This window comes from Bemisia tabaci, chromosome 4, assembly GCF_918797505.1.
Source record: "Bemisia tabaci chromosome 4, PGI_BMITA_v3".
NCBI classification, from domain to species: Eukaryota; Metazoa; Arthropoda; class Insecta; order Hemiptera; family Aleyrodidae; genus Bemisia; species Bemisia tabaci.
This window is the reverse complement of record NC_092796.1, coordinates 234,602-262,416: the sequence shown is the minus strand read 5'-3', so window position 1 is coordinate 262,416 and position 27,815 is coordinate 234,602. Positions and strand designations below refer to the sequence as shown.

The 27,815-nt window shown below is 40.8% G+C and overlaps 2 protein-coding genes across 2 annotated transcripts in view; one reads left to right on the top strand and one right to left on the bottom strand.

The window, feature by feature from the left end:
• The window catches only part of LOC109031279 (uncharacterized), a 137,259-nt gene that overhangs the window by 82,631 nt on the left and 26,813 nt on the right, over positions 1-27,815 (bottom strand). The window lies entirely within an intron of this gene.
• LOC109031280 (uncharacterized) lies at positions 308-27,815 on the top strand. Its single transcript, XM_019042724.2, has 2 exons — positions 308-567; positions 21,137-27,815. The coding sequence occupies exons 1-2, from the start codon at positions 451-453 to the stop codon at positions 21,533-21,535; spliced, it is 516 nt and encodes a 171-aa protein (XP_018898269.2). The 5' UTR covers positions 308-450; the 3' UTR covers positions 21,536-27,815.

Sequence of the window (27,815 nt, the reverse complement as noted above, 5' to 3'; positions counted from 1 at the left end):
AAATTCTTAGTTTTTTATGCTCTTTCAAATGAGGTATCACAAGATAGGGGTTGCTATTTGAAAAAAAAAAAGATGGGGGGCCCCTGTCCCCCTCTGAGGGGGGGGACCAAAATTTTGACCCCCTCAAAAGATGGCCCCCTTTGAGATAGGAACATTTCCAAAGTTTCATTTCCCTAGCTCAATTCGTTCAAAAGTTAGAGGGGGGGTCGGGGACATATCGCTCACCCTGTATGACGTTTTTACGTTACGTTACGTTATAGCATGGCAGAATTCCCCTTTGAATTCTGCTTGTTGATGAACTGCGCATGATGCTCCGAGCACTTGGCGCCTACGTTCACACCTTTTTGTAAGACTCGTTGCCTTATATGCTCTGCAGTGGCTGATCCGGTGTATTCCCTGTGGAATAGTTGGTCAGACTTAGTCTTTGGTCCACAGCACCGCAGACCAACGATGGAGAGACCGTTCCTCTTGCTGATTTTCATAGTCTTTCGCGCTGGTTATGTTCTCGATTCCATGCTGCAGGCACAAGCTATGCGCCCCCCTGGTCCTCCCCGTCCACTACCGCAGGTAAAATATTATTTTTCATTCACATTTCATCAATAAACCAACTACTTCAGTTAAGATAAAAGATAAGAATATCTAGACAGTAGACTAAAATTTGCTCAAAATGCATTACATATTTGCTTAATTACTAGAAAAATTGCTCAACAGTTTTCAAGTTTAAAATATTGTCTCTGATTGAAAAACAAAAAGTTGTTCGATTTTTTTTTTTTTTTTTTTTTTTTTTTTCATTAAAAGAGAAATTCAAATTAACGGAGCGATATTTCTTCTCGGGGTAAATGATTCTCTTTTCCATATTAAGTGAAGTTTTTTCAATGCAAAGATATGTTACTTTGTCCTCCGTCATCAATAAAAAAATACATTTTCCTTGACGTGAGAAAAACTTTCTTTGGTTCAAGACAATATTTTTGAACTCAATTTGTTTCTCGGTGAAAAATAAATCTCTTTGACTTAAAAAATTTTTGGAAAAAAAAGGAAAAAAAAACCAACTCAATTTAATTTTTTCAGCAATTAAAACAAACTTGACTATTCTTTCGGTGAAGATCAAACCAATATTTAGCCAGAGCGAGAAAACTAACATTAATCTTGGAGTACTATCTGGGAATGATAACTATATTGAGTATTTTGCATGAATGCAATGCATCACGACTTGTCATGTCACCTCGTAATTGACTAGGCATTTTTTTCTGTCAGTTATACTTGACTGACTTGGAATCCTGTGGTCTTTGAGTTTTAATGGTGACATTTTATTAATTTTGTGAAATCTATGCCGGGTCTTGAATATAATTGACTTAAAATCATCAACAATTGCACATTTAAATTTCAAATCAGTGTTTGCACACACACGCGACTACATGCTTCACATTAAAAGTTTTAAAAGCACTCACATTTAATTTTTATCCAACTCATGAAGTTTTGGATGGTCACCAGACAATCCGAACTTTTGATTATTTGAACGATCCGACCGCGTGCGCTATATCAGTTTGGATAATCCGGTGTGTACTGTACAAGGGATCGTTAAACCTTGCATTTATATTTTTATTTTTAATAAGTTACAAAGTACGTATTTTTGAAGCCACACCGGTAGCTCAGTGGACCCTGGCAGGACTTCTGTAAGGGCCCCCAAAACTTAAAAATCCTACTTAAAAGAAGACTTTTTGTTAGTTATCAGAGAGCTCCTTTCCAGAAGAGGGACCCCTAAAACATATCAACAGACAGCACCCCAAGAATTTTCGAGCCAGACCGACACCGAAGTCCTCGCTTAAAACGTCCAGAGACACAAAGGAATTGTAAGCGCTCTTTATTCGCTATCTCCTCTCATTTCCCACAGATTTTTGTTTAAATAACACGTATTTTAATATGGAATTTTTTTTTCTTGTTTACCGCAGACAACGTGAATGCGATTCGATTCTTTGATTCGAAAAGTATACAATTTGCTTTAAACTTTCAAGTTGTTTTCATACACGAGTACTAGAAAAACATTTGACGGAAGTCATAGGGACTCGCGGTCAATTCTGATTGATGCCGGATGACATCATTCGATTCGGCGCGAAACCGTCTTTAATTGGCGCTTTAAATTCGTGGAAAAGTTGCACTTTTCGAACCGCGTATATAATACTCATTTTAGTGTGCCCATCGTGATCTACGCGTTATTTACCGACAGAAAAATGTAATTCCGAGTCAAAAATCGTTGATTATTTAGTGATCTATTGTACACAGTTAAAAAAAAATGGACTTGTGTATTATTGTGTAGTTGTTTTTAGAAATTTCAGTGTACTTCTTCTGAAAATCTTGGAGTAAAAATACTCGAGGTGGAGAAAAAGTGCACAATCTCGATGAATAAACACAAATAACAAAAAAATGCTTACAAAAATTACTCAAGGGCTCTTCTGACTGAGTGAAATCGTAGAACTTTGTGTTTTCAAAATAAAAACACAACACTTGCAACATATTCTGAGCTCTTAAGAAAAGATGCACAATAATATCACGACTCTGTGTTTCTTTTCATTAACGAGAGAGAATGTTTTTACGGTCCTAAGAAAATATTCTTACGTCGGTGTTGTTTTGCACACTCGTAGACTAAAACATCATGGTGCAAAGAGAAATAAAACACAGGCAATCTCGAGAAAAAAACTCAAAACGGTTGGGCACCAGAACCTCTGTGTGTTAAAATAAATTAACCAATTGGGAGAAAAAATACTCTACTAGTATGATTAAGTTCTGAAATGATGTAAAGAAACACACTACAAATATATGAAAGTGCACGAGTTTGTGCACAAATTAACAGCTCTGTGTGTTAATGCTCATTGTTCGTGTGTAAAAACACAGTGGTTGTGTATATATTTTGGTTCACGCATGCGCAGTAAGTCCCCGTCTCGCAACGCAGATACCCATGATCCTCAGTTAGAGCGTGCGCGATCCGCGAGACCCATGTCCAAGTGAATTGTGCAACCCAGGTCGAGTGTTCTTCCGTTGTATATTTTTAACGTATTAAGCAATCCATTGCGTGATATACTTATTGTGTTTGAACGATAGCATCGTTACGAAAAGGCTCCGCTGCCTTATACTTAGTGATTTATAGTGATTACGAATGGAAAGACGAATGAACAACTAGCATACACTGTTAAAAATCTTTCGGGAAACCCGGAGTGAAATGCGGAGTGACCTGAGATGCGCAGTGAAAATCACTCCGTCGAGGAGTTCGGAACTCTCCATGAAAGTGAATTGCCGCGATAGCGAGACAATGTCGCTGCAGCGAATCAGTTGTTAACTCCCCACTTTTACCTGGAGTGATTTTCACCCCGAGCAGAGAGTGCGCCATTGCGCGCACTACTGCACAAACGCGACCCATGAGAATAAGAGGCGTGATTTCAGCCTTATCAACCATCCGACCCTCGAGGCTCAGTGGCAGAGCACTGGACTATCACCAACGCGGCCCGGGTCCAAATCCACACGGGAGCGCTCGGAATTTTACGCTACAAATCGTCGCAGGATCTAAGGTAAATGGTTAATGTTGTCATTACTAAGGTAATCCGAATTTCAATTGTGATAAACTTGTAGAAACCCGTAACTAATGTTCATGGCAAGAACTTCCATGTCTATTTGACAGCGTGCGCTGAGTATGTCGTAGAAAGTAGTTCAGTCATTAATTGACAGATAGCGCTATCGGCGTGATTTCGTGAAATTCTGAAACCCTGCGCGGTAGCGTCGCGTGAATTCTTGTAGCAGCATACACGGAAAAAAATCTATCAGCTGCCCAGCTACAATAGTAATCCAACCAACTATACTGCTTTCCCAATTTGGCGCCTGTTATGCTCTTAACCCGTGTCAGCTATACCGGTATGGTAACCGCTGGCGCTCCCGGCGGATGACGCTGCGCACTAGACGCGAGTGCACCGCCCCTACGTTAGCACGCCTCGGCCGGCTGACGGTATAGTTGAGCCGGCCATCTGACTATCGTCTTCACTTCTCTTTATACCTTGGTTTGTTATTAGAATAATTAACTGGTAGTATGGTCATTCATCCTTCACATGGCCCAGCTTGCAGTATAGTAAGGTTAGCCAGCAGAATAACCCATGCTCATAATTATAATTGCCAAAACGGACTCCCCTCTAATTAGTGGCTGCAGGGAAATATACTGAAGCTAATTATTGAAAATAAATAGCCTCCGAGTCTTACTCAAATTCGTTCCTTAAACGTTAAGGCTTCCTTAACCAATGAATTTCTTATGGCTTAAGGAGGCCTTAATGTTAAAGGAACGACTATGAATACGACCCTGAGGTTATTTTTTTCAATTAATTAGCTTAAATATAATTCTCTGCAGCCTCTAATTAGAAGGGAGAGTGGTTTTAGCAATTATATTGAGAGCATGGGTTAAAACTTTCATTTAATTTTCTTACAACGAGGATTCGACTTACTTATAACTACAGTGAAATAAAAAATATTTAATTGGTAATAAAAAGAAATACCTACCTAGATAAAAGATAAACTCTCTCCCTAGGCTGATAATTTAAATGTAGTAGGTATAAAGTACTTTCAATTTAAAATGAAAGATTATTTTGAGTGCAATGAGACTGTATTATTTTAAACGAGCTAAAAATTATCTTACATTTTGAGGATAAAACATTTAAAACAAGAATATTCAAAGTGTAAGAAAAACTAAATAAAACAAAAATCTCAGAATCACACTTATGGTTGGTTCCTCTTATTTCGACTATTTCATCTGTTTTCATAGTTGAGTGGAAAGTAAAAATGACCAGTAGGATTCCAGAATTACTGCCCATTTTGATTCCAGTTTTTTTTTCTTTCAAAATATTTTTAGGTTTATTTAAGTTCGAATTTCAATTAAATTTAATTCCAATGATGTGTTTACAAAGGCTTTTGGCAAATGCATAATGCAAGGGGATATTGAATAATATTTATCATCATAAAATTAAAAATTAACAAAAAAAAAGCTCACCAATTTGCTGAGATTTGTGATCCATTATGTCAGAAAAATTCACCAAAAGATAATGGGTCCAAAGTTCTTCTTACAATTTTTAAGTAACTTGGAACACATGAAAACACTAAAGATGCGCACTGTGGAAAGATTTTAAGCACCTTATCACAACAGAAAAGAACTAGCACCAAGATTAAATGGGTGATTAATAGAGAACAAACGTCTCAAAACCGCACTGACACTTCACCCATTTTTTATCACAGTAAAAAAATGAGCATTATTTCATCGGACTGATGTGACATCCTTGCTCAATGGAAAAGTAGATGCTTGAATTTCACAACTTGCTCCAATCATTGATGATATTAAGGTAGCCATCAATTCTTTACCAAACAGTCCTCCCACAGACGACAAGGACCATTTTAAGGCAGAGAGCAAACGGCTTTAGAAGTTGGGTGACAGGCGAGTGTCTGGAATTGTTGATCTGAAAAAATACAAAATGGGAGACAGATCATCAAATTTATCCACAGTTAATAACTGTTGTTAAGTAAAGGAAAAATGAAAATAATTTCAATAAATGAACCAGCATTTACAAAATGACAACATGACAAATTTAAAAAAAGAATGTCACCCTTCATTTTGAAGGAAGGGCAAATTGATAAATTAAACTTTACTTCTGAACTGAGCCCCTGAATGTAATTATTCTACCAGCAGAAAAATTCTAAAGTCAAACTTCATGTTTCTAAATTGATAAGTTCCAAAATTTCCTCTTGTATCTCATGTTTTACGTGCCATCCATGGAAAAATTTAGTACACATATTTACGGTGGATATAATTTAGTGAAAATTTTTCACTGAAAATAATTTAAGTACTGGTTCATTCATTCCTCCAAATTAAATGGGAAGGATAAGCAGCTATCACAAGAGCAGGCCTAGTCACACAGTTTGACAGTGTGCGCATGCCCAGAGACTGCGCACTGTTTGCGGTGAGCTAATGTTGACTGACAATTTAGTACGCATACTTACATAATTGACTGTACAGTCAGACTGCTCATGTGATACAGGCATACTTAGGTGTAGATCGTAGAATGAGACTCTTGTGTTTCAACTTAAGTCAGAAATATCATAATTAGCTCGGTAATTCTTTCATATATTAGTTAGCGTAAAAACTTGAAACACTAGAAGTGCATAGGTGCCTCGATAAAGCTCAGCTCCGCATTTCAGAGTCAAGGGGCTATTTCTGACAATGGAATAAAATGAGCAAACACTATGACAAACTGTCAATAGATAATTCCATTTATTACATTCTATGCCATTAGTGTAGTGAATAAGGGATTGAAAGCCTGTTCGTCTATGATATGGTTTGTCCTGCCGATCAGATTCTACGCGGTTGTATCCATAGCATACTTACAGAAACTACTGCTGTAAGTATAGCTGGAGATTGAAAGTAAATGTTTACAGAACAACAACCGCACTAGAGGCATCAAGTTTACAAAGACCCATGCTTTTAACAGGGTTGAGTTAAATAATGATGTTATTAATGGGTACCACTATACGTTGCTCAGAGAACCTACTTAAAAATTTAACGGTGGTTGTGATGCATGGTTAGGTACCAAAACAGCACAGTCTGCAAACCATATCTCCAACAACATGCTTTCTTATTATAACTGGCTTTAAAGGAACTAGGGACAATGATAGAACCTGAAGATTTTCAATAATGCATGGACTCAATAATACAGTACCTAGATAGGTTAGACCTGCCCACCGCAGCTCGACTTTAAGATGCACACAAATCTCTCACTAACTTAGCTCCAAAGAGTTATGATTAACTTTACTTTAGTTACGTACAGTTGCATTCCTATTCTACGGCTTGGATACAGTCATTCACTTCCTACATTTCAGCAAAATTTGAGGACTGGCGCATACTTGTGCACCTCAATTGAGGTTCTACGAGTAGGTAGTAAAACAAATGCTTACCTGTACGAGCATGCGTTTTCTCCTGTACTTGTTCTGGAGAATGCTTGGTGCATGTACTTTATCACAGCTCAAGTCTCAACTCACAGCACTGATTCAGATTCACATAAATTAATTAACAATTTTCACTTAGGCCACATTCTTGATTCTAATGCTTATTCTGCGGCATGAACGCCAAACTTGCACTTGGCCAAAACCCAAAACAAACAACAAATCGGGGATGCAGGAATTTCAACTCGGCGTGTCAGGTATCTCAACTCAAAAACTCTGCGTCGACCGTGCGCACGTTTAATAATTACTTTTAAATTACATAAATCAAATGAACTGAAGTTACAAATAAACCAAGAGACGCGAGCAAAGCCTATTTGTATTCACATGTCGTTAAAAATGTCACCTATTTAACTTAAATGAAGTGAGCTACATAGTTACCTACAAAGTTGATGTCCGATGTTTTCGGAACAGGTAGTATTCTAAAAGATCCGGAAAAGATCCGGAACCATCTTAAAACAGCGGAAATCGTTCCGGGATCGATTTTCACGGTTTATTAAACCCTTTTGGAGTCTTTCGTATTAATGAATCGCAGATATTATCTTTTCAGAGCCGATTGGCAGAAAGGATAGCCCGAGGAGAGGCCCGTCGCGATCAGATGATGGCCAGGGAGAGGTGCATAATGCATTAGGGATGCGGGAAAAGCGGGGGAGTGTTAGGGAGGGGGAGGGAAGGAAGGAGGGAGGGGAGGGGGAGGTAGGCTAAAGGGGCGGTTGGAGGAGAGAGGGGGAGGGGGAGAAGGTAGGCTACAAGGCGGATGAGGAGGGGGAGGGGGGAGGGGAGGGGAGGGGGGAGGGGGGAGGGGAGGGGGAGGGGAGGGGGAGGGGGAGGGGAGGGGAGGGGGAGGGGAGGGGGAGGGGGAGGGGAGGGGAGGGGTGGGGAGGGAGGGGAGGGGGGGAGGGGGGGAGGGGAGGGGAGGGGGAGGGGGGGAGGGGAGGGGAGGGGGGAGGGGAGGGGGGGGGAGGGGTGGGAGGGGAGGGGGAGGGGAGGGGGAGGTAGGCTAAGGGGGGGGGGAGGGGAGGGGGGAGGGGAGTGGCGAGGGGGAGAGGGAGGGGAGTGGCAGGGGGAGGGGAGGGGAGAGGAGGGGGAGGGGGAGGGAGGGAGGAGGGAGGGGAGGAGAGGGGAGGGGAGGAAGAGGGAGGGGAGGAAGAGGGGAGGGGGGAAGAGGGGAGGGGAGGGGGAGGGAGCGAAGGGACGGTGGAGTTGATGCTTCGTCAGTTTCTCTACCTACTTTAATAACCATTGATAGATTGATTGATTGATTGATTGATTAATTGATCATTGATGCGAATCGAGTCGCGTAAATTCGGAGCAGGCTCTGTCGTTTCAACCGATTCATTTGTTCATTCATTTTGACACATTTTATAGTAAGTATAGCCTCAAAAGACCATCCTCGGAAAATTTCAAGAAATTCCAAAGGGATAAATTCATGCAATGTTGCCACATCCATCATCAATACGAGTCAAGTCGCGTAAATTCGGAGTAGGCTCTGTCGTTTCACCCATTTCATTTGTTCATCCGATCAGACACATTTTACATATGTATGGCCGCCCAGGAGCATCCTCGGAAAATTTCGAGAAATTCCAAGGGGAAAAATTCATGCAATGTTGCCACATCCATCATCAATACGAGTAGAGCCGCGTAAATTCGGAGCAGGCTCCGTAGTTTCATCCATTTCAGTTGTTCATCTTGTCAGACACATTTTATAGTAAGAATGGCTTCAAAAGACGATCCTCTGAAAATTTCAAGAAATTCCAAGGGGGAAATTTCATGCAATGTTGCCACATCCGTCATTCATTCCTGTCAAGCCGCGTAAATTCGGAGCAAGCCTTGTCATTTCATCAATTTCATTTGTTCGTCCAATTCGACTCATTTTATATCATCATTTAATGTAAGTATAGCCCAAAGGACCATCCTCGGAAAATTTCAGGAAAATCCAAGGGGAAAATCTCGATGCAATGTTGCCATATCCATCATTCATACGAGTAGAGTCGCGTAAATTTGGAAGCAGGCTCTGTCCTTTCATCAACTTCATTTGTTCATCCGATTTGACTCATTTTATAGTAAGTATAGCCTCCAAGACCATCCTCGGGAAAATTTCAGAGAAATTCCAAGGGGAAAATCTCGAGCAATGTTGCCATTGCCATCATTCATACGAGTAGAGTCGCGTAAATTTGGAACAGGCTCTGTCCTTTCATCAACTTCATTTGTTCATCCGATTTGACTCATTTTATAGTAAGTATGAGCCTCCAAGGACCATGTTGGAAAATTTCGAGAAATTCCAAGGAGGAAATCTTGAGCAATGTTGCCGATTTGCCTCAACATCCATACGAGTAGAGCCGCGTAAATTCGGAGCAGGCTCTGTCGTTTCATCGATTTCATTTGTTCATCCCTTTTGACACATTTTATAGTAAGTATAGCCTCAAAAGACCACCCTCGGAAAATTTCAAGAAATTCCAAGGGGAAAAATTCATGCAATGTTGCCACGTCCGTCATTAATACGAATCAAGTCGCGTAAATTCGGAGCAGGCTCTGTCGTTTCAACCAATTCATTTGTTCATCCATTTTGACACATTTTATAGTAAGTGTAGCCTCAAAAGACCATATTCGGAAAATTTCAAGAAATTCCAAGGGGGTAATCTCGAGCAATGTTGCCGAGTTGCCTCTACATCCATAGGAGGAGAGCCGCGTAAATTCGGAGCAGGCTCTGTCGTTTCATCCATTTCATTTGTTCATCCATTTTGACACATTTTATAGTAAGTATGGCCCCAAAAGACCATCCTCGGAAAATTTCGAGAAAATCCAAGGGGAATATCTCGAGCAATGTTGCCGAGTTGCCTCAACATCCATAGGAGGAGAGCCGCGTAAATTCGGAGCAGGCTCTGTCGTTTCATCCATTTCATTTGTTCATCCATTCAGACACATTTTATAGTAAGTACGGCCTTCCAGTAGCATCCTTCGATAATTTTGAGAAATTCCAAGGGGAAAAATGCATGCAATGTTGCCACATCCGTCATTCATTCCCGTCAAGCCGCGTAAATTCGGAGCAAGCCTTGTCATTTCATCAATTTCATTTGTTCGTCCAATTCGACTCAGTTTATATCATTTATGGCCTCCCAGGATTATCCTCGGAAAATCCAGGAAAATCCAAGGGGAAAATCTCGAGCAATGTCGCGATATCCATCATTCATACGAGTAGAGTCGCGTAAATTTGGAACAGGCTCTGTCCTTTCATCAACTTCATTTGTTCATCCGATTTGACTCATTTTATAGTAAGAATAGCCTCCCAGGACCATGTTGGGAAAATTTCGAGAAATTCCAAGGAGGAAATCTTGAGCAATGTTGCCAAGTTGCCTCAACATCTATACGAGTAGAGCCGCGTAAATTCGGAGCAGGCTCCGTCGTTTTTCATCGATTTCATTTGTTCATCCGATATAACACATTTTATATCACCGATGACCTCCAAGGAATATCTTAAGAAAATTTCGAGAAAATCCAAGGATGAAATCCCGAGCAATGTTGTCACATCTACCTATCTTACGCGTAAAGTCGCGTAACTTCGAAGCAGGCTCTTTCGTTTCATAGATTTCATTTGTTCATCCGATTTGACACGTTTTATATCACCGATGACCTCCAAGGACCATCCTCGGAAAATTTCGAGAAAATCCAAGGATGGAATCTCGAGCAATGTTGTCACATCTATCTATCAATGCGTAAAGTCGCGTAACTTCGGAGCAGGCTCTTTCGTTACATCGATTTCATTTGTTCATCGGATTTGACACATTTTATATTTCCTACGGCCTCCCAAGACCACCATAAGAAAATTTCGAGAAATTCCAAGGGTGAAATTTCATGCAATGTTGCCGCATCCGTCATTCATTCGCGTCAAGTCGCGTAAATCCGGAGCAGGCTCTTCCGTTACATCTTTTTCATTTGTTCATCGGATTTGACACATTTTGTATTAATTATGGACCCCAAGGACCATCCTCCGGAAAATTTAGAGAAAATCGAAGTGAGACATCTCAAGCAATGTTGCCACATCCATCATTCAAACGAGTCGAGTCGCGTAAATTCGGAAGCAGGATCGGTAGTTTCGTCAATTTCATTTGTTCATCCGATTTGACTCATTTTTTATCAACTTTGGCCTCCCAAGACCATCTTAGGAAAATTCCGAAAAATTCCAAGGGGGAAATTTCCTGCATTGTTGCCACATCCGTCATTCATACGAGTAGAGTCGCGTAAATTCGGAGCAGGCTGACGTTTGATCAATTTCATTTGTTAATCCGATTTGACACATTTTATATTCAGTATGGACTCCCAGGATGATCTTCGGAAAATATAGAGAGAATCCAAGGGGGAAATCTTGAGCAATGGTGCCGAATTGCCTTAAAGTTCTTACGAGTCGAATCGCGTGAATTTGGAACCGGCTAAGACGGTTCAACAATTTTATTTGTTCATATTATTTAACTCATTTTATAAATATTATGGCCTCCGTGGACCATCTTAGGAAAATTTAGAGAAAATTTAAGGGGAAAATCTTTATCAATGTTGTTGAATTCCGTATCATCAATAGGAGTCGAGTCGTGTAAATTCACAAAAGGCTGCGAATTTTCTTTGTTTATCCGATTCGCCTCGTTTCATAAGAAGTATCTATCCGGACTATTGCATGTTTATTCGGTTGGGGGGCTGAGATCTACTCACGAGCATCCTCGGAGTCCGAACACACAAAAAAACATCATGTCACCGCGGAAAATCTCGGAAAATTCTCTTTTCTTTACGCCCTCCTATTTTCGTTACCCACATCGAGGAAATGATTTTTCGAAGGGAAAATTATTGTATGTTCATCCAGTTTCGGTGCTAAAATCCACTCAGGAGCATCTTCGGAGTCCGAACACCTTTTAAAAACATCATGTCACCGCGAAAAATCTTGGAAAATTTTTCATTTTTTAGGTCGCCCTAAAATCACTAACAACAAGGAGAAAATGATTTTTCCGAAGGTAAACTGTTGTATGTCCATGCGATTTGGGGACTGAAATCAACTCTGGAGCATCCCCGGAGTCCGAAAAAATTACAAAACCATCATTTCACCACGGAAAATCCCGGAAAATTCTCTCTTTTACGTTACCTAAATTATTTGTTATCTTCAACGAGGAAATAATTTTCCCAAGGGAAACGCTTCTTTTTCGATTACGTTTCGCAGCTGATATCTACTCATTGTCAGAAGGACTCTCTGAGTTTGAACACAGAACAATAATTGTTTTTTTATCACGGTAAATCCTGGATTCTTTGCACTGCCGGGAATTTGTCTAATACAGGGTGTGTCCGGAAGTTAACTTACTTAACTTTCAGGATAGTTTTTTCGGCTTAAAATATGATTTATTTCCCTATACACATATGCTCGAAAACGCTTCATAAGTGAGCTATGCGCTTCCAGAGTTGCCATTTTTTTCTTTCAAATTGATGTAAATCCTCGTCATTTTTTCATAAGTGGCTGAAACTTAGTATGGGGAATTTTTAGCGCTCTATATTCATTTTTTGTGTTTTCAAGGACGTACGTCTTCGAAAAATGACGTCACAAGCGTTCCCGAATTTGAAAATTGCGAAAACTTTCTTGGTAAATGATATCTCGAAAAACGAATTATGGCACTTGAATGAGCGTGAAAAATCAAGGGGCACAGATTATGCACAAAACTTTCCAGAAATGCATTTCAACGCAAAGAGCTTTGACAAATTTTAAGATTTTCGAAGTTCCTTGCTGAGTAGGCAATTTCTGCTGCAAGGACTGTAAGAAAAGCCTATAGAGCAAGGGGTTTCGAAAATTCCGAAGCTATCGATACGGCTGTTGACCCTTCCTTTCCCTCACACTTTTTCCAGGCTTAGGACTGGCCCGAGCATCATCTTACGAAAATCGCGGTTAGGCGGCGATATTTTTGATATCAAATATCCACCGAAAAAGCATACTTGGAGGCTTATCGAAACATGGTTTCAAAGTGCGTTAGTTTCGTAGCACGAGTGTTAACAAATCATGCCGCCCCGAGCATTCACACGTAATCACTAAGCATGAAATGTTACACTAATTTAAATTGTTACACACACAACAACCGCAATTATTGTTGTTTGTTCAAACTCACAGGGTCCTTCTGAGTAGATATCAGCTGCGCGAAACGTAATCGAAAAAGAAGCGTTTCCGTTAGAAAAATTATTTCCTCGTTGTAGATAGCAAATAATTTAGGTAGGCGTAAAGAATAGAGAATTTTCCGGGATTTCCGCGGTGACATGATGTTTTTTTGTGTGTTCGGACTCCGAGGATGCTCGTGAGTAGATTTCAGCCCCCAAACCGAATGGACGTACAACAGTTTTCCATTCGAAGAATAATTTCCTCGTTGTAGTTAGCGATTTCCCGGCGACTTAAAAATATGGAATTTTCTGAAATTATCCGCGGTGACATGATGGTTTTTTCATGTGTTTGGACTCCAAGGATGCCCGTGAGTAGATTTCAGCCCCCAAACCAAATGGACGTACAACAGTGTTCCCTTGGGAAAATTATTTCCTTTTGTAGTTAGCGATTTCCCGGCGGCGGGAAAAAATAAATAATTTTCCGAGGTGACATGTGGTTTTCCTCGTTGAAGATAACAAATAATTTAGGTAAGCGTAAAAGAGAGAGAATTTTCCGGGATTTTCCGTGGTAAAATGATGGTTTTGTAATTTTTTCGGAATCCGGGGATGCTCCAGAGTTGATTTCAGTCCCCAAATCGCATGGACATACAACAGTTTACCTTCGGATAAATCATTTTCTCCTTGTTGTTAGTGATTTTAGGGCGACCTAAAAAATGAAGAATTTTCCAAGATTTTTTCGCGGTGACATGATGTTTTTAAAAGGTTTTCGGACTCCGAGGATGCTCCTGAGTAGATTTCAGCAACGAAAAACGGATGAGCATACAATAATTTTCCCTTCGAAAAATTATTTCACTTTGCAGTTAGCGATTTCCCGGCGGCAGGAAAAATAAATAATTTTCCGAGGTGACATGTGGTTTTTATTGTTAATTCGCACTCCGGGAATACTCCCGAGTACATTTCAGTCCGAATTAGGTGGCAAAAAATTTGCACTTCTGAAAGAGAGAAAAAAACGGGGCTTTTTAATGCGAAAAAGTAGCCCAACCTCACGCTACATATTATCTCTGGATTCGACTTCAGAAAAAGCTCTGCAAGTTACGGCGATGAGCAGAGGAGTTTGCTAGGAGAGTTACACTGAGAGTGGACGCATGTATCAAGACAAACTCTCTGTGCAAAGATATATACGAAACACATCTTAACATGGTTGCCACTCTGTTATGGACCGACTCGATTCGTATATGGATGATGGGGACATTGGGCAGCATTGCTGGAGATTTCCCCAAAAGATTTCCTCTAAAATTTCAAAGAATGATGCTTTGGGTACATACTGAATATAAAATGTGTCAAATCGGATGAGCAAATAAAAATGATCGAACGTCCAGCCTGCTCCGGATTAACGCGACTCGCGAAATATGGATGATCGTAATGTTTGGGCGATATCGCTCGAGATTTCACCCTTGAACTTCCTCTATAATTTCCTAGGATGGCCCTGGGGTTCCATACTTAACATAAAATGTGTCAAATCGGATGAACAAATGAAATGGATGTAAGGGCTGAGCCTGCTCCGAATTTACGCGGCTCTCCTCGTTTGGATGTTGAGGCAACTCGGCAACATTGCTCGAGATTACCCCCCTGGATCTTCTCGAAACTTTCCGAGGACGGTCCGAGGAGGCCATAGGGACTTCATATAAAATGAGTCAAATGGGATGAACAAATGAAATCGATGAAACGACAGAGCCTGCTCCAAATTTACGCGACTCCACTCGTATGAATGATGGATGTGGCAACATTGCTCGAGATTTTTTCCCTTGAATTTTCTTGAAATTTTCCCAACATGGTTCTGGGAGGCTATAAATGATATAAAATGAGTCAAATCGGACGAACAAATGAAATTGATGAAATGACAAGGCTTGCTCCGAATTTACACGGCTTGACAAGAATGAATGACGGATGTGGCAACATTGCATAAATTTCCCCCTTGAAATTTCTTGAAATTTTCAGAGGATGGTCTTTCGAAGCCATTCTTACTATAAAATGTGTCTGACAAGATGAACAAATGAAATGGATGAAACGACGGAGCCTGCTCCGAATTTACGCGGCTCTACTCGTATGGATGTTGAGGCAACTCGGCAACATTGCTCGAGATTTCCTGCTTGGATTTTCTCGAAATATTCCCAACATGGTCCTGGGAGGTCATAGTCAGTGTAAAATGAGTGAAATCGGATGAACAAATGAATTGGTTGAAACGACAGAGCCTGCTCCGAATTTACACGACTTGACTCGTATGGATGACGAACGTGGCAACAATGCATGAATTTTTTCCCTTGGAATTTCTCGAAATTTTCCGAGGATGGTCTTTTGAGGCTATACTTACTATAAAATGTGTCAAAATGGATGAACAAATGAATTGGTTGAAACGACCGAGCCTGCTCCGAATTTACGCGAATTGATTCGTATTAATGACGGACGTGGCAACATTGCATGAATTTTTCCCCTTGGAATTTCTTGAAATTTTCCGAGGATGGTCTTTTGAGGCTATACATACTATAATATGTGTCAAAATGGATGAACAAATGAAATGGATGAAACGACAGAGCCTGCTTCGAATTTACGCGGCTCTCCTCCTATGGATGTAGAGGCATCTCGGCAACATTGCTCAAGATTCCCTCCTTGGAATTTCTCGAAATTTTCCCAACATGGTCCTGGGAGGCTATACTTACTATAAAATGAGTCAAATCGGATGAACAAATGAAGTTGATGAAAGGACAGAGCCTGTTCCAAATTTACGCGACTCTACTCGTATGAATGATGGATATGGCAACATTGCTCGAGATTTTCCCCTTGGATTTTCCTGAAATTTTCCGAGGATGGTCCTGGGAGGTCTTAGTCAGTATAAAATTAGTGAAATCGGATGAACAAATTGGTTGAATTGGTTTAAAACGACAGAGCCTGCTCCGAATTTACGCCACTTGATGCGTATTAATGACGGACGTGGCAACATTGCATGAATTTTTCCCCTTGGAATTTCTTGAAATTTTCCGAGGATGGTCTTTTGAGGCTAACCTTACTATAAAATGTGTCAAAATGGATGAACAAATGAAATGGATGAAACGAAAGAACCTGCTTCGAATTTACGCGGCTCTCCTCCTATGGATGTAGAGGCAACTCGGCAACATTGCTCGAGATTACCCCCTTGGAATTTCTTGAAATTTTCCGAATATGGTCTCTTGAGGCTATACTTACTATAAAATGTGTCAAAATGGATGAACAAATGAATTGGTTGAAACGACAGAGCCTGCTCCGAATTTACGCGACTTGATTCGTATTAATGACGGACGTGGCAACATTGCATGAATTTTTCCCCTTGGAATTTCTTGAAATTTTCCGAGGATTGTCTTTTGAGGCTAAACTTACTATAAAATGTGTCAAAAGGGATGAACAAATGAAATCGATGAAACGACGGAGCCTGCTCCGAATTTACGCGGCTCTATACTCGTATGGATGTTGAGGCAAATCGGCAACATTGCTCAAGATTTCCTCCTTGGAATTTCTTGAAATTTTCCGAATATGGTCTTTTGAGGCTACACTTACTATAAAATGTGTCAAATCGGATGAACAAATGAAGTTGATGAAAGGACAGAGCCTGTTCCAAATTTACGCGACTCTACTCGTATGAATGATGGATATGGCAACATTGCTCGAGATTTTCCCCTTGGATTTTCCCGAAATTTTCCGAGGATGGTCCTGGGAAGCCATTAATGATATAAAATGAGTCGAATTGGACGAACAAATGAAATTGATGAAATGACAAGGCTTGCTCCGAATTTGCGCGGCTTGACAGGAATGAATGACGGATGTGGCAACATTGCATAAATTTCCCCCTTGAAATTTCTTGAAATTTTCAGAGGATCGTCTTTTGAAGCCATTCTTACTATAAAATGTGTCTGACAAGATGAACAACTGAAATGGATGAAACTACGGAGCCTGCTCCGAATTTACGCGGCTCTACTCGTATTGATGATGGATGTGGCAACATTGCATGAATTTTTCCCCTTGGAATTTCTCTCGGTTGAAACGACAGAGCCTGCTCCGAATTTACGCGACTCGATTCGCGTCAATGATCAATTAATCAATCAATCAATCAATCAATCAATCAATCAATCAATCAATCTGTCAATGGTTATTAAAGTAGGTAGAGAAACTGACGAAGCATCAACTCCACCGTCCCTTCGCTCCCTCCCCCTCCCCTCCCCTCTTCCCCCCTCCCCTCTTCCTCCCCTCCCATCTTCCTCCCCTCCCTCTTCCTCCCTCCCCTCTTCCTCCCCTCTCCTCTTCCTTCCCTCCCCTCTTCCTCCCCTCCCTTCTCCCTCCCCTTCCCCCTCCCTTCTCCCTCCCCTTCCCCTTCCCTCTCCTGCCACTCCCCCTCCCTTCCCCTCCCCCTCCCTCCTTCATCCGCCCCTACAGCCTACCTTCCCCCTCCCCTCCCCCACCCCCTCCCCCCTCCCCCATCCCATCCCCTCCCCCCCTCCTTCATCCGCCTCTGTAGCCTACCTTCTCCCCCTCCCCCTCTCTACTCCAACCGCCCCTTTAGCCTATCTCCCCCCTCCCCTCCCTCCTTCCTTTCCCTCCCCCTCCCTAACACTCCCCCGCTTTTCCCTAATGCATTATGCACCTCTCCCTGGCCATCATCTGATCGCGACGGGCCTCTCCTCGGGCTATCCTTTCTGCCAATCGGCTCTGAAAAGATAATATCTGCGATTCATTAATACGAAAGACTCCAAAAGGGTTTAATAAACCGCGAAAATCGATCCCGGAACGATTTCCGCTGTTTTAAGATGGTTCCGGATCTTTTCCGGATCTTTTAGAATACTACCTGTTCCGAAAACATCGGACATCAACTTTGTAGGTAACTATGTAGCTCACTTCAGTTAAGTACCTATTTAAGTACAATGAGTCTACAGAATCGTCAGTACTGAGAGTGGGTATGGGTATTTTTGGCCTTATTATAATGGCAGCCTCTTCGGAGACAGAAAACATAGGCAACCCAGCTATTGTGGTATAGTTCACATCATAGAGTACATAGAGTCGTAATGTAATTGGGAGAGCTGGCGCCACTTTTAAGCATTTTCCATGTCCCGAATTCCGAGACTCCTGTGTGACGCCGGGTCACTTTTTCGATACATAATCGATTGTTTGCGATACACGGGTACCCGGCCATTCGATGACAACAACAACAACAACAAAGGAGATAGGAATCACCATGTATTCCACACCGCCATTTTGGATCGAAAATGTATCGAAAAAGTGACCCGAACTCGGCGCACACCGGGCTCGGAACTCGTCGAGCAGAACATGGCGCCAGCTCTCCCAATCATATTACGGCTCTATGTACTCTATGGTTCACATGAGTAGGATAGTTTCGCTGCACTCTAGCGGAGAAATACCCAACTTACGTGCCGTGATAGTGGAAGGAGCTAGATAAACCCGCGCTGATTCAAATATTAAAATTGGCTGCGCCCCTGGTTATACGTAATGACTCACGTAAACCATACTTCTGCCGGTCCCGCCTGATCTACCAATAGCTATTCGGGAATAGTTGATCGAACTATCCGCTTACCTTTTTCAGAGTACCACCCTTGCTCGAGCCCTTATAAATATGTTTATACGCCACATACATTCACCAACTATGGTGGTATAGTTACCAACGTAATACCATTTTTTTCCGTGTATTGCCCCTTCCTCGAGCCTCCCTCACCTCTCCTGAAATCACTCCTTTGTGTGGTGATTAGCACCCTGTGGTCGGGGTGCATTACACGCCGAGTTCAGGAGTGTTGTTCCCTCCGCGCCGTCGGTCACTCGTTCGTATTTTCACTCGATTTTTCCATGGGCAAAATAGAGGCGAAGTAAGAGTGATTCTCACCCCGGAATCTTCTAAAATTTCTAACAGTGTAGCCACATGGCAACACTGTCGAGTTTGGAGAAGCGTACATCCGGACGGAACCTAGAAATTTTTCGGACACGTTTTATCTGTGTACAGATGTATAATTCTCTTCCTAATGATTTTAAGGATCTACCTCGTGAAGGTAACTTAGTAGCAATTTTCTATCAATTGAAAACGTTCTGTTTAGTAGGAAATGCATAAGATTCAAAAGAGTTCTTATAGGTGATTGTTCTTCTTAATCTTTTAACACAGCCTGCTTTTTGACATGCATCATAGCCGTCATTTGGCGGCATCTATGTATGCACTGTTGAATAAATAAATCTCAAGATTATGGTGAATATTTATTTAATTGCTTCCTGAACACTTGAACATTCGATAGATATAGATCGCCTTTACTATTGTAGTGCTATCTTCTATCCAAAGATTTGTTTCTATAGTCTAACTTGTTAGTTTTTTTAATGAGTATGATACGAATTTATGATGTTTGAAATTCTTTGATAACTGTTGGAGGGACACTAACTTCTTCCATTGTGCTCAGTGGAATTTGCACAACGATGTGAAAAAAAAACTAAAGTTTAAGTTTATATGGGAACTGGGTCAAATATTTACACAAGCCTTGCATATTTCTGAAAAAAAAACTCGCTTGAATTTACACAAATGATCAGCGTTTATACTCAAATTTTGTATTTTTTTTCTCTTGAGTTTAGGAATAAATCGACAACTTCCGAGTTTATTCAAACTCAATGACTATTTCTAAAAACACAATACTAGGAATAAACTTCGGTGTTTTTGTGTGTTTATTCACAAGGTTGGGTTTTTTTTCTGGAACACGAGTAAAAATTGTGGAAAAAATTGTTTAAAAAACATTTACAACGATGTGTATGAATATCAAAGTATGGACTATTTTAACACAAATCTGTTCAAGTATATACTCGGGGATGTGTGCGAGTTTTTACGCTGACACAAGGCTTGTGAAATTATTTGACCCAGTTCCCGTATAAACTTAAGCTTGTGTATTTTTTTTTTAACTGTGTACTTTCCTTATGGGATATTCCAAAGAACATTTATTTTTAACCAGTGAGTGGGTCTGTATAATTTTTTTACCGAGCACGACAAGGGATGGGGGGGGGGGGGTGTCAAGCTTTAGCGTCGCTTCACAGTTTGTACACCGGATTGTAACTTGTTTTAATTAATATGCTAGTTTCTTTGTCTGACTTTTTTTTATTTCTTGAAACGCAGAGCATTCTATGTAACAGGCACTGTGCCCTCCTCCTATATTTGGTAAAAATATTTTGATCGAGTTTGTGAGAGAGAGGGAGGGTGTGTGTGTGTGTGTGTGAAGAAGGGGGCACCGAGGTAAATGATATTTAATGAGTCATTTGCGCTGGTCACAGAATTGTGTTTTGATTCTTAATTCTTGTACATGAGTTTAAAATAATAGGAGCCGTCCAAACAGCAACTTTTCACGTTCAATATTAGCCGAGATATCGCGCCCTTGGAAAAGTCGGGTTTTTAACGTCATTCACCGCGGTAATGACACCCTTGGTTTCTTCCATCTTGCTTTCATCCAAGTTTCACGTTGAAAAGCCAGTGGAAATGTGCGTCACGCCAACTCATGAAGGCGAGCTGGAAGAAACCAATAAGGGTCGCACTACCGCGTGGATGACGTCAAAAACCCGACTTTTCAAAGGGAGACATTTCGGTTAATATTGAACGTAGAAAGTTGTTGTTTGGATAGTTCTTATTATTTGTAGCTAATCTACAAGAATCAAGGATGAAAACACGATTCCGTGATCAGCGCAACTGCCCCATCATTTTAGCGGTGTCTGAACTAGCGTTACGTAGTTCATCGACAGTCTCTTAGGACGCAGAACATTCATGAATCCGTATTTGATACAACAAATATTTTTTTTCACCTTTTCTTCCTGATCTCCTGCTTACTTTCCTCTTCAAATGACGATGGCCATTTCGAGATCTGATTGCGAGTATCCCATCATCAGGTCTTCTGACCACTCCGTCGTTTCTTCTCGTCTCACATATCGTCTCTGTATTTGATAATTCCAGGATGAATTTACAGACCGTAGGAACTTCATTTCAGAGGTGCTACGGAATGACCAATGCGCATATGAGCCAAGACCCTGGTGTCGGACCGAAACCCGGCAACACGTGAACCGACAAGGGTCTCTTGATTGTCGGTTTGCAATGGCTGCCTTCAAGGAACTCCCAATGGCGGAGCGGAGCCCGTGTCTAAACGTCGTGGGTAGCGGGTGCGTTGAAGGAGAATGCCACTGGGTTGTGGAGTATCCGCCGCCGATGCAGGCGCCACCCAACCGCCCAGCCGGCCGCGGCAACCTCAGGCGGATGTCCTCCATGCGTCAACCACCCGTGAGAGTGTGGAGGAGCTTGCGATATTGCACTGTGGCCGTTGGCAGGCCACTCGGACATCTCGGCAGTAGGATGTAAGTCTAGGCGCTCGGAGAAGAAACGACCTCGCTCATTCCAACTAGAGCACCGAAATGGGAAGAGCATGGACATCATGTCGATAATTTTGAGGTTAAGTCATGGGTCGTTTTGGGCAGAGACAAAAGACCCTCCACTAGTATCTTGAACAAAGACGTGAAGACGGAGCACTCGTATCTACTAACACGGGGGAGAAGTGATGTAGCCACGGCGCTGTGCGTCTGTGTGAGTGTGTAAATAAGCGCGGGGACCCATAGCGGCAAAAGGAAATTTTACTTGAACTTGTCCTCTTGATTTTTGCGAAGGTCTTGCTCTAAACTCGTTTTAAATGCCTAAAACGGACAAATGAATAAAGTTCGGAAGGTGACTCTTTATAATAAACCTACTTTGGTTCGGTAACAAGCAAGGATCTCAGATAAAAATAGTTTTTCTTTTGCTCATGGTGGTCCTGCCGGTTCAACAATTGAGCACAGGGGAGAATTTCATGAGCGCCGCCTCCCGCGGCGCAGTATAGTCCAAAACTCAAGAATAGGAAGAAATAGGTCGGATAATAACTGGAAGATCACGTAAGATTCGTGAATGATGCTCTTTGAGTCGCTGATTTCGAATTTGATGTCAAATTGCCTACATTTAAACACCCTGACCTATTAATTGTGGGCAAGTTTATGGCACGGAGTGCTTACCAACTCGAAACGCGCACTGACGCCTACAAACCTAAAGGGATACTTCAAGCATTGCGCAATGCGTGAAGTATTCCTTTAGGTTTGAAGGCGTCAGTGCGCGTTTCGCGCTGGCAAGCACGCCGCGGCTCTCCCGGCGGGCAGGAGGTGAACGATCTCTCGTGAGGAGAGTTCCCTGGCGGAGAAACTCGTGTATCTGTAATTTTTTTTTCTTTTTTTTAATTTTCGAATTTTTGACACACTGGTCGTGTGAAGTAATCAGTGAACTCTTAAGCAAAAATAACCTAAAGTTTAAAAAAATAACTGTGGGTAAGTGAATTTGAGCAAAAATCAACCAAAAATACTTTGTTTACGCAATTTTATTCAATTACCACCTTATATTTGAATTCCAAACCTGTCCCGATTTCGCCACCAATCATCTAGCCAATCGGAGAGTTTGCATGAATTTGCATCATTTTTTTTTCGTCTACTGCTCCATCTATATGTCTTGGATCTTGACAATGGTGGAAGCTTTTACTTTCGAGACTTCAACATTCAACTGTTGACCTACCTACTTGGTTGATGGTCGACAACGTGTTGGGAGTTTCATTTTGTAAACATACCGAAGTTCGGGAAATTCGTTTGGCTCATGAGTAAGTTCATCATCCACCATGTAGGTATAAAAAGAGTAATGACTGTTGCTCCCTTATAATCGTGTGTAAGAAAGTGTTGAATCCCCGAAAGTAAAAGCTTCCACCTGTCGCCAAGAAGCCAGTGGAGGTTCTCTTGTCTCAGAGTTTGGGCCCAAAAAGGCAGCCAACCTATAAATTCAAAATATTCAGAGTGATTTATTTTAGCAATTTGTACGGCCCGTCGTTTGTAAAGCACCTATCTGACTTAGCTTTTGAGTAAACTTATTCTTTTTTGCGGAAAAACGCTCATGTATGAACATTCTCAGTCATCTTGCGGTCTTGGTTCGATATTTGAATTTGAAGATTTGCGGTGCCTATTTTGTGTTCGAAGGTTACCTTTCCTTTCAGGCCCTAAAAGCTCCATATTCGACATGCCCGTACCGTACTCTCGAGTGAAGTACTAGTGTTGCACCAAACAGCACAACTCTTTAAGAGAAATTTGTGCCAGTGTGTGAGCTTTTCCCTTCTATTTTAAGATTCTCAGCTTCATGCTGACTTGCGCCGCACGTTGGCTACTCTACCAACTTTCTGAAAAAAGAAAAATTGGTTCTCAGGGAACCTGTTTCATATGAACTGACATTTTTCGATCCGGTGAACAAAAACTTCCTTAAGCTCTTGGTTCTCTTAAACTTCACTGAACTGAGTTTCAGTTCTATCGACTGAAACGGTCAGTTTTCTCGACTGAGAGCTCAGTTTTTTGCACCAAAAAGCGCCAATTAAACTATTCGCATCGTATGACAGGGGTTTTTCCTCCTGGCAGGGTGCACCTGCAGGAAGCTCTGCCATGATAAAGAAGGGAGCAGTAAAATCCACATTTTCGAAATTGAGTTTCCTTCAATCGGACCGAGTGACAGCATAATTTGTCTAATTGGTTCAAAAAAACGGAAGTCATGAGAAAACTGCGAGCACGGGAAAAATGACGTCAATTTAGATCAAATAGAAGGAAGTTCATATTATTGAGCGAGAGTTGTATTTGCTGCTGTCTTGAGTAAACTGGTGCCCTTTCTATCCATTTCTATGAATGACCTTAAGATTTGTGCGTTGCATGTCCAAAACCATTGATCTTGCAAGAAAGTAGCGCATTCTGCAGATTTGTCGAACGCGAAATAAGTAGGACCCGAAGGGCCTCCTTTCAACAGTTGAAGATATTATATGTCATATTTGTGATTTTTAATAATCCCAAAAATATTCCAGAGTCTTTTGGATGATTAGATATTGACATCATAACGTTGAATGGAGAATTTGTTCAATAAGATTGTCCGCCTTTCCCCTGTTAGGTCCATTTTTCTAAAACTTAATATTTTCGCTTAATAACACGGTAGAGCTTCGATTGCAGTCAATCATTAAGGTTAATAGACTGTCGTGCGGAAAGGTGCACAGAATCTGTCGAGTTTTTTTTTATTTTGGGAAAAAATTGATAAAAATGTCAATCGTTTAAAATCAACATAATTTGAGATAGGGAATCTGTTAGAACTAAAAAATATCACTAATAAGTTATAGTTAACGAGGAAAGGAAATTTTGCTCATTCGTATGTAAAAATAGATGTGTTAAGCATAGGCAAATGTATTTTACTTGTCTCTTTTTGTCATATACCTGAAGTAGAAAATCTGTTACTTTATAGATGATAAAAAGACATTTGTTCCGTATTGCAAAATATAATGCAAGTGGACTACATTTTGTAATGATGACTTGGTAATTCTAATTTCATTTTAGAGACAACGTATCGACGATGTAAGTCCGCAACCATGCTTCTCGTTTGCGGTGTTTGAAAATCTCCGCTCCTATTTTTTTTTCCTTTTTTTTGTGAAGGAGAACCTATCGACATCACTACTTGAAGTTTTGGCAGATTTTTGTTCGCACAAAGAAAAAAAATCACGGCAGTTTTTAAAAAGTGTCGTTGAGTAATTTTCCATTTAAAACATGAAGTATGGCAGGAAGTCTGCTGTCGCAAACCGAGATACGTGGTTGTGGAATTACACCGGGGTATATATGCTATTGGTTTAGCATTCAGCTTAGTAGTTAGTTTGGTAGTTTTTTTTTTTTTTTTTTTTTTTTTTTTTTTTTTGTATGCAGCATGTACTGTTAGTGAGGTGTTCATGGATGAGCTAGAAATGGAAGTCCATAATCGAAAAAAGTGGTTCATTTTGAAAGCTCGCCTTGAATTTATCCCTCAAAATTCTTCCATATTAAAAAAAAAATTAAAAACGTTCGTATTTTTTGGTTTTCTATACATTTTATGAGACTGCCCTATCGGAGCAACATTGAAGGCTTGTGCGTTGTTTCCACGAAGAACGACTCAGTTATTAAAAATAGCTCACAAGCGTCAAAATAATTAAAATCCAGATATTATATTTGTGCGGCAGGTATCTTTTGGGCATTTAGAGGGTCTTTTCCAATCTAGGATCATCCATGAAATCAAAATATCATGGCTCTACCGAGGCTTTTTGATTTTAGTGTATTGCGCCAAAGGATACATTTGTAAAATTACTAGCCATTCGTGCGAACTACCGGACATATCCGGTAACTTCACGGTGTTTTTAGTAATGCCACATACTTCTCTACGTGGGTCGTCGTAAACTTACAGGGTAATTGAAAAAAAAGTTGGTAATATTACTGAGAAATGTCAGAAAAATTTTACCGAATGGTTTTCAGTGCACAGGCCCATCTTACTCAACTTCTCACATTGTTTTATATTTGGTCGTTCACGAGAGAAGACTTTTAAGCTTACGTGAGAAAAATTTTCAATTTGGCGATTTTTGTCGAATTTAGTCGAAAAATTGGATTTTAAAATTTCACCGTAAAATCGTCTCGGGGGTCCTAAAAATAAGCTTTCTAGTGATTGAGCTTTTTATTGCGTCAATAGAATTCTTGGCGTTAAGCTGGAAATTATGTACTCTGCACTCAACAAATTAAAATTACCGATTAGAATATCTTAAATAGTTTTTTTTTTTTTTTTTTTTTTTTTTTTCAAAACTATGTTCCTTTTAACTACATTAACCTAAACCGTCTTGTCCTCAATATGGTTTTTTCTGCCCGTAAAATTTTTCAGGACACATCCTTGATATGCTCTGATTAATTTTAATCATTTGTGAACCAAGCTTTCTCCTCCTATTGTTGGCCATATTGATACGTCTTTCTCCATAGCTTTAATGCAAGGTTAAGAACCAGTGAAACGAAACAAACAATTTAAAAAAAAAATCAAGTTATTTCCATCTTGGAAATATTTATTAAGAGATCTATATGAGTAAAAAATTGGTAAAAAAACGATACCAAGCATCAGGTCCAAGTCCAACATAGTTTTAAAATTTGCAAAATACGCTGCAGGCGATGGACCTGTCATATTACTTTCCCTTATTTCTCGAATTGATGAAAAAAGTCGTTCAGTCCTTTTGGCTCTCCAGTTTTCATGTACTTCCTGTCTTTTAAATCAATGACCTCCTGTCACTTTTGTACCTAGTTTTTTGTAATACGCTTAGAAATGTATACACACCCTGTACCATGTGTGTTGTAATACGTTTATAAATTTTATACACAAACGTGTATTTTGAGATCAGCTCTATTTTTCCGTCCATATAGATAAAAAAACCCTGCTCTCTCGCTATACGACGTATTTTCCAGTCCCCTGTCTTTCCTTTATCTCCTCTACTTTCCATATGACTCAGCGGCGCCTTTCAGATGTTCCCCTTCACGATGCCTGATTTTAAATCTATCCGGGAAATACGTGACTATCTGCCGATCTACGGAGCGCCGGCTACTAAATAGCTGAGGGAAAACATCCGGACGGAGAGAATGGCTCGCTGGAAAATTGCTTGAAAGCGATTGTTAAGGAACATACGAGCGTTTGTCGCCCCCCTCCCCTAAAAAATACTACCCCTTGACCTGGACGCAGCCTCTGGTGCGGGGAGCACTTTGTTTCCCTCGGCGCGGCGATAAGGGTTGGAGCACCAAATGGTGAGACGACGACGCTCCCCAATACGCTTTAAAGGTTCAAATGGATTTTATCTCGAATCGGGACGTTTCGTCGCTTTTGACGTAAGGACGTTAGTAAATGTACAGTTGAGCCCTACCATTCCTACGGCTCTATGCTTTTCAGTGCTCACGTGATAGTAGAGTCATATGCTCTTACGTCAGAAAAGCGAAGAAATGTCACGAGGTCGGTGAAGAAAGAAAAAAATTCACAAATTCGTGGAAAATTAATTTTATTTGGACCGCGTATAGCAGAAAGGAACCAAGCCACATCCATTGTTGCCAAATTTAATTGGGCAATTGAATTTTTTACAAGAAAACTTTTGTGCAGATTCCCTCGAAAATTTTGTTGAATTTGCTTCGCACTACTCTGAAATTTGCACAAAAATCCGCACAACCGTTTTCATGTAAAAAATTCAATTGCCTATAATTAAAGAGCGACGCCAAGAATGGCACAATTTGGGCCAGCGGGGATATTTCTGAAACCGGGCCCAAACGATACCTTATGATACCCTAAAACTCCAGTAAAAATTTTAGCTTGAGTATACGCACGGTTTTTGAGAAATGGGGGGGCAAAGTTGCCAAATCGCCATCATTCTGGACAGCATTTCCACAGCAAAAAGACGGGAAAAATGGACGAAAAAGTTACACCTTTGATCGGTTTCGGCTGTAAATGTTCTCATCGGACCCCCAAGCATTTAACTGTGTTCAGTTTCAAAAATTTTGGTCGCACAGTGGTCCAAAATGGGGAGAAGTCATCGACAAATCAGGATTCTTTGTCAAATTTTTAGAAATGGAAGTAAAATTGTCGGTCTGCTGCAGTTTTCATGGCTAACAATGTTCTTACCGGTCATCAATGCATGAAATTGTGTTCAGCTTCACTAATTTACATCGCACAGTGGTCAAAAATGGGGAAATTAGTGGACAAATTAAGATCCTCCGTCAAACTTTTTAAAAATGAAGTG

Bases quoted from the DNA above. Each gene is read 5' to 3' on its own strand.
- LOC109031280 (XM_019042724.2), top strand. From the start codon at position 451: ATGGAGAGACCGTTCCTCTTGCTGATTTTCATAGTCTTTCGCGCTGGT. The intron at 568-21,136 runs GTAAAATATTAT...TGATAATTCCAG, and splicing joins CTCCCCGTCCACTACCGCAG to GATGAATTTACAGACCGTAG.